The sequence below is a fragment of the Nicotiana sylvestris genome, chromosome 6 (assembly GCF_000393655.2).
Source record: "Nicotiana sylvestris chromosome 6, ASM39365v2, whole genome shotgun sequence".
Classification (NCBI taxonomy): domain Eukaryota; kingdom Viridiplantae; phylum Streptophyta; class Magnoliopsida; order Solanales; family Solanaceae; genus Nicotiana; species Nicotiana sylvestris.
The window spans coordinates 42,084,180-42,094,406 of NC_091062.1; the positions used below are offsets into that span (position 1 = coordinate 42,084,180).

A 10,227-nucleotide genomic window follows, 5' to 3' on the forward strand; every position below is an offset into this window, starting at 1 on the left:
CAGAGCTTAGTCCCAGAAGGCAGAAAAGTAGACTTATGCAATGCAGAAAAATGCAGATGGAGGTAGAGCTTAACCTCGGAAGGCAGAAAGGCAGCCATATACAATGCAGGGAAATACAGATGGAGACAGAGCTTAGTCTCGGAAGGCAGAAAGGTAGCCTTATGCAATGCATGAAATGCAGATGGAGACGATGCTTAGTATCAGAAGGTAGAAAGGTAGCCTTATGCAATGCAGGAAATGCATATGGAGACAATGCTTAGTCTCGAAAGGCAGAAAAGTAGCGTTATGCAATGCAGGAATGCAGATGGAGACAATGTTTAGTCTCGGAAGGCAGAAAGGTAGCCTTATGTAATGCAGGAATGCAAATGGAGACAATGCTTAGTCTCGGAAGGCAGAAAGGTAGCCTTATGCAATGCAAGAATGCAGATGGAGATAATGCTTAGTCTCGGAAGGTATGAAGGTAGCCTTATACAATGCAGGAATGCAGATGGAGGTAGAGCTTAACCTCGGAAGGCAGAAAGTAGCCTTATGCAAGGAGTAAGAGGGAAAAATGATGATAGAATTTTCTTAGCTGATAGCGGATCGAGATATTTTGACTGCTGGGGATACTGTGTCTGCTCGGAGCACTACGTGCGGATAGCAGCTGTGAGTAAGTGCAACGGTTTTAAGAGTTATATTTTCTGAGCACAGCGAGTCTCGTGAGTGTATAGTATATTTGATGATTTTGCGTTCAAGTGCTTGCATCCAAAGAAAAATCGTGAGTTTTATAAAGGGGAAAGGTTAGTTCGTGTCCCCTGCTGGCTTTGCTTGACCTGCTCGATTTTGATCTGGTGATACTGCACGTATCATTGGGGTAGCATTGCTAAACGAAGCAACTTTGGTAACAGACATGCACGATTTAGTGAAGAATGTGACAATAAATACATAATTAAGAATAGTTTTCTTTAGATGAACCGACGACTGCGACGTGGTTCAAGACATTGCAACTTCTCTTGCTCCGGAATTTTGAGGGTCCTCCTCAAAATTCTGCCCCAGTTTACTAGGATGCTGCTTCTAACGGTTGCTTGCGGCGAATGGCTGAAATCACTTTGGAATTTTGAGGGTCCTCCTCAAAATTCTGCCTCAGTTTTCAATTGCGGGGGGACGGAGAAATAAAAATTTTATTGAATTGTGACCGAACCTATAGGGCTGCCTACGTATCCCCTCTTAAACGGGAATCAGGTCAGGCGTAGTTCAAATTACATCATATGAGGAAAGCATAAAAGTCACACATAGTATCGCTTCACTGCATCTGAATTGATCGGCTTCGGCCAAACTTCACCGTCCATTTCTACAAGTATGAGGGATCCTCCGATGAACCATGTATGGACCCTACCAGTTGGGAGAGAACTTCCCTTTGGCCTCCTCTTGATGTGGGAAAATCTTCTTTAACACTAGTTGTCCCGGTGTAAACTCTCTCGGCTTGACTCTTTTGTTAAAGGCTCTGGATATTCTATTCTGATAATGCTGACCGTGGCAAATTGCATTCATTCTCTTTCCGTCTATAAGAGCTAGCTGCTCGTAGCGACTCCTTACCCATTCTGCATCGTCAAGTTCTACTTCCTGTATGATTCTCAAGGAGGGAATTTCTACCTTGGCGGGAATGATTGCCTCTGTACCATAAACCAACATATAGGGAGTTGCCCCGGTTGATGTGCGGACTGTGGTGCAATATCCCAACAAAGCAAATGATAACTTCTCATGCCACTTCTTATGCTTTTCTACCATCTTCCTCAGTATATTTTTGATATTCTTATTGGTAGCTTCTACAGCTTCGTTCATCTGAGGTCTGTAAGCTGTAGAATTCTTGTGTTTGATCTTGAAGGTTTCACACATGGCTTTCATCAGGTCGCTGTTGAGATTGGAACCATTATCAGTGATGATTGACTCTGAAATTCCGAACCGACAAACAATGCGGTCGCGGACAAAATCTACTACCACTTTCTTAGTCATTTATTTGTACGATACTGCTTCAACCCATTTGGTGAAATAATAAATTGCCACTAGAATGAACCTATGCCCGTTTGATACGGCAGACTCGATAGGTCCGATAACATCCGTTCCCCAAGCGGCGAACGACCATGGCGAGCTTGTTGCAGTAAGCTCGTTTGGAGGCACCTTTGTCATGTCTGCATGTATCTGACAGCGATGGCATTTTCGGACATACTGGATGCAGTCCGTTTCCATAGTCATCCAAAAATAACCAGCTCGAAGTATTTTCTTGGATAAGACAAAGTCGTTCATATGTGGACCGCAGGTCCCTGCATGAATTTCCTCCAATAGCCTGGATGCTTCCTTTGCGTCGACACACCTTAGTAATCCCATATCAAGAGTCCTCCTATACAGGATTCCTCCGCTATGAAAGAAGTTGTTAGATAAACTCCGAAGTGTGCGTTTCTGAGTAGGAATTGCGAGTTCTGGATATTCTCCTTTCGTCAAATATTCCTTGATATCATGAAACCAAGGTTTTCCATCTCCTTCTTCTTCTATATGAGTGCAGTAAGCTGGCTGATCATAGATGTTTACCGGAATAGGATCAATGAATTTCTTGTCGGGGTGTTGTATCATGGATAATAGGGTACCCATTGCATCGACAAATGCATTCTGAACTCTGGGAATTTGTTGGAATTCCGTCTTTATGAGCCTCTCCCTCAATTCCTATACATGATGTAGATAAGGGAGTATCTTGGAGTTCTTGGTCGCCCATTCTTCTCGGATCTGATGTTTGAGTAGGTCTGAATCTCCGATCACTAGAAATTCCTGAATGTTCATGTCAATGGCCATCTTGAGCCCTAAGATGTAGGTTTCGTACTCGGCCATGTTGTTGGTGCACGGGAACCTGAGCTTGGCAGACACCGGATAATGCTGGCCGGTTTCTGATACTACGACCACTCCTATGACAATTCCTTTGAAGTTTGCTGCTCTGTCAAAAAACATTCTCCAACCATCATAGGGTTCTGCAATATCTTCCCCTATGAAAGATACCTCTTCATCAGGAAAATACGTCTTTAGAGGCTCGTATTCTCCATCCACGGGATTTTCAGCAAGATGATCGGCCAGTGCTTGGCCTTTGATTGCCTTCTGAGTTACGTAAACAATGTCGAATTCACTCAGCACGATCTGCCACTTGGCTATCTAGCCAGTGGGCATGAGCTTCTGAAAGTTGTACTTCAAAGGGTCCATTCTTGATATGAGATAAGTAGTATAGGCACAAAAATAGTGCCTCAACTTCTGAGCTACCTAAGTCAGGGCATAACAGGTGCGTTCCAATAGAGAATATACGTCTTCCCCTATGAAAGATACCTCTTCATCAGGAAAATACGTCTTTAGAGGCTCGTATTCTCCATCCACGGGATTTTCAGCAAGATGATCGGCCAGTGCTTGGCCTTTGATTTTTTTTTGGCAATCAACTAGGCAAGCGCCTAGGGCTAATTTTTTATTAATAAAAGAAAAGAAAAATACAACAATTAGGAAAAGTACAAATAAGGGGGACAATAGCATCGATATTGTTACCCATATGCCTTGGCTATATAATCCCTCCTCTGCGCCTCACATTGCCTTATAATGGCAGCCTCATGTAGAGGATTCATGGTGTAGCTGTCGGCAAAGTCTCACGAGGGCATATAATCTCATAGCCGTGTGGATATTTTTCCAAAGGTATAGGACCAAGGCAACACTAACCGGGCTAAACCTTACCTTACTAATCCTATTGAGGCAAAGAAAAAGCCTCACCTACTAACAAGCATGTAAAAAATAAGAACTGGAGAATACCAAATATTGAATGATCATCACAGAGTTTATAACATACTATGTGATGATATTACAAATGATAATACTTATATAATGATACAATAGAATGTAGTAGGAATTAAAATCTTGTCCCTTCTTTTCCAAACTTGTAAAATCTTCAATTTGTAATTCTTTGTTGTTTTCCTCACCCGTGTTCAAAATGTATTCAAAAATCATCATTTCTTTTTTGAACGGTTGGAACTCGTTGATGTAGTTGGGGAAGCCTGCTTTTGTTTGGCAACTCTCATTGGAGGTCGCCTAACATTTAAAAAATCACTAACCTTGTCATCCCAACTATTTTTCCTTGTATGAGTCTTCTTACCTTTGCCGCTATGCATTGGTGATAAATTACCTTGTTTTACTGCATGTGCACGACATTCTTGCAATATTTCATCTTCCTCTCCTTCTTCATAAATGTCCCTTCCAAAGTTTATTATATTTGGCAAGTTTTGGATAGTGTTTTGAGTCATCAGTGCATTTGCATCTTGTGCCTTTGTTATGACTGTCTTGTCTTGATGTTGTTGAACCCTTTGCACATTATTTCTAACCTTTCTCAGCTGTCCAGTGCTGCAAACTTGAGATGGAGTTAACAAATTAAGAGGCTTAGAAATTACCAATGCGTCCAGAAGCTTTCTATCCTCCAAAGATATAGTTGGAGTGGTTGTAACAATTTGTTGAAGTTTTTGCGCAAATTGAATTTGCTGCTCAGCTGTTGCATTCAACTATTGCTACTGTTGTCCAGTTTGATTTATTACTGGAAGAGTACCAGTTGTACTGCTAGACATGGTCTGCTGCTGCCAAGGCGGATTAGCTGCTGTAAATTCTTGCAACCTTGTTCCATTTGTCTTTTGTGGCTGCCTAGACTTAGGGATAAAATCAGGAGCTTTAGGATCAAGCTTATTTCCTGATCCTAACATAGAAGAACTTCCAATATTAGGAAAGGATGGTGATCCTACTGATAACATCTCATTATCTCCACTACGCGTCTCACTTTCATCAGAAGAATCCTCCGCAAAATCAACACCCAAATCTTCTTCATCATCATACTTAGGTTGATCATCCCATAGCATAGATTTAATTGCCATTGCCCTCACATTTTCTTTAGTTAACTCATTGTTGTTTCCTGTGGACAACACCAACTGTCCCTGATCACCACCATGTTCGCCACAAGAGTCCAACGATTGTGATGGTACTTCAAAGACGGAAGTGTTCAATGTAACCCATGGTTGTTTAACCATATTAGTGTTTAGCATCATCTAATTTTGTGCATGTTTGATTATTTTTTCCACCTGTGGACTGGAGAACTGCAAGGCCGGAGCATTGGAGCTATGTGCATGATTTCTCTTTAGCTCCCTCGCAACTGGAATAATGTCCAAAGGAAAACCAGAATTTTGCTAATTTTTTGTACTGGCTAGAGACCTCTGTTGCATAATTTTTAAATCTGCATTTAGCTCCTTATGCTGAAGATATTGCTTACCATGTTAATGTGCACAAGCCAAGGCGTCAAAAGAGTTAGAAACCTTAAACTCTGCTGCTGCCTCCAGTTTTTTATGATCTGAATATCCTTTTCTGCTAGGTGATCGATGCACTACAGACCAGCCCTTAGCAGGTGATTGTTGCCCATGTTGAGATCCTGCTTCTAACATATTGGTAGAGTTGTTGTTAGCAGATGTTCCACCAACTTCACCAGTATCTCGTTTGCCACGAATTCCAGTTACACCATCTCCTTTCTCAAGTTCCTGTCCATTCCTGTTAGCATTACTATGATGAGAGGTTACTTTAGTAACCTGTTTATCCTTGGATTTTCTTTGGTCATTAGGAGATTTCCCAAAACCTTCAACGCCTAATTCAATATCTCCAACAGCCTCAAAACTAACTGCTTGCACAACTGACTCAAACTTGGTCGTTGTAGCAAATTGTTCACCTACAACTGCTGATTTCTCCGCTGGTTCAAAAAGTGCTACAGCTCGATCCCCAATTGTTTTCGAAGCAGTAGTAGCCATCATACCTGTTTCATTAACCAAATCATGCTGCACTACAACACCTTCACGTGCCCTACTTCCCTCACCAACAATACCATTAACCATACTTGCCAAGCTTAGTAATTTCTCCTTATTCTCACCAGCACCTTTGTCAACGTTATCCTTCCTCATGCTATTTCGATCGCTAATCACATCTTTTGAGACTTGTCGTAAATTACTCTGCCCTGCTATAGCTTCATGATGAGAAGCGTTAGCAAGAGCTGTATCAATATGAACCAAAGCAGCAGTAGATACAGCTGTTACATGTGCTGTCTTGATCAAATTTTCAGCGTGTTCATGAGCCCTTTGAGGAGCTCTTAACACCTTTGTAGCATCTGTATGGTTAATGTGATCTCCAGTAGTTCAATCACCATCATTTAAGGCCCTCCTCTCATTCAAAAACTGACGCAAATCTCCCTTGTATTTCGCACCACCAATTTGTTCTTGACGAGGCTGCTCTTCATCAATCTGAGCATCCTCATCACAATTTTTTTCTGAAGTCTTCGACATGTAGTTTCATCATGGACTTGATGCTTACAACAATTAAAATACAGTGGTAAATTATCGTAAATGATTTCTTGAAAAACCTCCAGTACTTTTCCAGAAATTGTATCCACACTTTGCAACCTTACGCGATTAGGATGTTTGTCAAGCAAGTCTAATATCACCTTCACCCTAGCAGTGCTAGGTCTGGACTTAGTTTGTGTTGCCTTATCAATGGCAATTGATTTTCCTACAGCAGATGCTATAGACAACAATGAAGGCATCACAAACAAATCTGGTGACAGATTCGGCAACGATATCCAAACCACTGCTTTTGTTGTTTCCTCCTTTGGGTTATAACCAATTGTCCATGGAAATACACGATATTGAAGCTGAACACCCTTATACAATAGATAATTAACAGAGCGAGCTAAATCACTTACATAATCATCATAACGATCAAACCTTAGCAGTAATTGTCTTGGTGCGAGTAAACCGATGATACATCGACCTTTAACACCTAAGTGTTTGGGCAGTAAATCTTGTTGCTCATTGAGTTCTGGTGCTCCTGGAGATACTTTCATCACTACTGATTGATGCAAGCCTTCCTCCACAGCAAACTATTGTCGTTCTTCTAAGGAAAACATTACAGTTGGCTCTCCATGGATGAACTGGACTAGTTTGAGTTTTGGAGTTGTGCGAGGTATGAGGTCTATTTTTGTTGCAATTTGCTGAGCATATGTGGGTTTTATTGGTGGCTCTCCCACAGCCCAAGGCTGGGGAGAGACGACAGCATCCATGGCTGCTCAAAACGTCACCATATCATTGACATGAAGAACTGAAAATAATAACAAAATCTGGAAAATTATGCTTGCTATAGTAAATCGAGAAATAGAATTTAAGATCTAGAAAAATAGGTTATGAACTTGAGGATGAAACCAGTTGGGAATTGTTCTCTAAGAGAAGGGGTTCTTTTAAGACCAATCTTGTGATATTACTATTTACCTTCTGCAACTTGCCACAGTTTTGATTGCCTTCTGAGTTACGTAAACAATGTCGAATTCACTCAGTAGGATCTGCCACTTGGCTATCTTGCTAGTGGATATGGGCTTCTGAAAGATGTACTTCAAAGGGTCCATTCTTGATATGAGATAAGTAGTATAGCCACAGAAATAGTGCCTCAACTTCTGAGCTATCCAAGTCAGGGCACAACAGGTGCGTTCCAATAGAGAATACCAGGCCTCGTATGGGGTGAATTTCTTGATGAGATAATATATGGCTGGCTCCTTTCTTCCCGTTTCATCATGCTGCCCCAGCACACAGCCGAAAGCTCCATCCAATACCGCGAGGTAGAGTAATAGGGGTCTACCTGGCTCGGGCGGAACCAAAACTGGCGGCGTTGATAGGTATTCCTTGATTCTATCGAAGGCTTTCTGACAATTATCAGTCCATTTGGTAGCAGCGTCCTTCTTCAACATCTTAAAGATTGGCTCACAAATCATAGTGGATTGAGCTATGAACCGGCTGATGTAGTTAAGTCTTCCCAAGAAACTCATCACGTCCTTCTTGTTCTTTGGCAGTGGTAATTCTTGGATGGCTTTGACCTTTAATGGATCCAGTTATATTCCTCGACGACTCACAATAAACCCAAGTAGTTTTCCGGCAGGAACCCCGAATGCACATTTGGTGGGATTCAACTTCAAGTTGTATCTTCTTAGTCTATTGAAGAACTTCCTTAGATCTTCCATGTGGTCATTAGCTCTCTTGGATTTGATGATGACATCATTTACATATACCTCGATCTCTTTGTGTATCATGTCATGGAAAATAGCAGTCATGGCCCTCATGTAGGTGGCCCCAACATTCTTTAACCCGAACGGCATCATCTTGTAACAATACATCCCCCAAGGAGTAATGAAAGCCGTTTTCTCCACGTCTTTCTCATCCATCCGTATCTGATGATACCCAACAAAACAATCAACGAATGATTGCAGTTCATGCTTGGCGCAGTTGTCAATTAGAATGTGTATGTTCGGCAAGGGGAAGTCGTCTTTCGGACTGGCTCGGTTGAGATCCCGGTAGTCGACACAGACTCTAACCTTCCCATCCTTCTTCGGCACTAGCACAATATTTTCTAACCATGTTGGATACTCCACTACCCTGAGAAACTTTGATTTGACTTGCTTGATGACTTCTTCCTTTATTTTCAAACTCATGTCAGGTTTGAACTTCATGAGCTTTTGTTTTACTGGTGGACATGTCGGATCGGTTGGAAGTTTGTAAGCTACAATAGATGTACTGAGACCAGTCATGTCATCGTAAGATCAGGCGAATATTTCCTCATATTCCCTTAGAAATTCCGTGTACTCTTTCTTTTCTGATGGTGATAGATGAACGCTGATTCGTGTTTCTTTGACGTTTTCTACATCTCCGAGGTTGACAATCTCAGTTTCGTCCAGGTTAGACTTAGGTCTGCTCTCAAAATCCTCAATCTCTTTAACAACCTCTTATGGTATATCATCTTCCTGTGAGTCCATATCCGTTTGTTGCATTGCCTCGTCGCATGTTACAATCGTCGGTTCATCAAGATAAGTAATAGTAATGTTGTGTAAATAAAGTAAACGATAAAAAGTAATAAGAGCAAGATTTATAAGAAAACTGAAATGCTTCGGTAAATTTCATAATTGTTTTGAACATTGGAGCTCTTGTTTCAATATTAAAAATGCGGAAAGAAAGTCAATTAGCGAAGAAATAAAGATAATGCATGGTGCTTTGTTCACCCTTGCTACCCCGAAGCTTTCCGGGCCCTAGTGATGGACCAATTGTTGAGGCGTGCTCCTCGTCTCACAGCTTGTATAGAAGGGATTTACTCCCCTCCTTCTCGAAAATAACACAACAGTCCATATTATCATCTTCCAAAAACAAATCCCTCATCGCCTTCAGTGCTTCCTCTTCTCCCGACCCATATACGACATTGGCGGGCTGGAAATTCTGTTCCAAGCGAGGTATATGATGCTCTAGTGGGTAGTAGGAACTGCGCCATAGTGGCGACCAGTGGTTGAATTCCTCCCAAGTGTATTCATATCCCAAACCTAAAGTGGTACCGTATTTCTTCACCTTGATAGGCTTAGCAATTCCTTGGAGATTCTTGCCAAGTCCCTTGCCAGGTTTGTTTCCACACCAATTCAGTATACTTTCAATTTTACTATCCCACCATTTGTCCTTGTCCATGGTGTTGACTCGCTCAATGTGATGGTAGGTTTCTCTGCCTATCTTCCTTCTTCCTCCGATTGCTGGGATGGTCTGGCGACTGTATATGGGATTGCTACCGTCGCCGTGAATAATTACCTCTTAGTGATTCCACTCGAATTTTACTACTTGATGTACGGTTGATGCTACAGCCCCAGCGGCATGGATCTAGGGTCGTCCCAATAGCAAGTTGTAAGATGTTGGGACGTCTATCACTTGAAAATCAATGTCGAACCAAGTTGGTCCCATTTGCAGACATAAATTGATTTCCCCGATAGTAAACCTTTAGGATCCATCGAACGTTTTGACATTGATGGCTCCATCCTTGATCTCATGCAGTCTTTTCCCAATGTCTGAGAGTCACCAGTGGACAAATGTTGAGGCTGGAGCCTCCGTCAATCAGGACTCTGGTGATGAAATGTTCTTCGCACTGCATGGTGATGTGCAAGGCCTTGTTGTGGCTTAGCCCTTCAGGTGGCATCTCGTCTTTGTGGAAAGTGATTTTGTGACTCTCCAATACTTGCCCCACCATGTTTGCCATTTTTCCTCCAGTTATGTTGTTGGGTACATATGCCTCGCTCAGCACCTTCAATAAGGCATTCTTATGTGCGTCAGAGCTTTGTAACAGAGCCAAGATAGAGATTTG

General features: G+C 41.9%; 1 protein-coding gene across 1 annotated transcript; it reads right to left on the reverse strand.

Annotated features, from left to right (window-relative positions):
* Positions 1-1,371: 1,371 nt before the first annotated feature.
* On the reverse strand, positions 1,372-1,875 carry LOC138870529 (uncharacterized). The gene has a single exon (XM_070148341.1). It carries the CDS (start codon positions 1,873-1,875, stop codon positions 1,372-1,374), a length of 504 nt encoding a protein of 167 aa, XP_070004442.1.
* Positions 1,876-10,227: the final 8,352 nt, after the last annotated feature.

Bases quoted from the DNA above. Each gene is read 5' to 3' on its own strand.
- LOC138870529 (XM_070148341.1), bottom strand. From the start codon at position 1,875: ATGTGTGAAACCTTCAAGATCAAACACAAGAATTCTACAGCTTACAGA.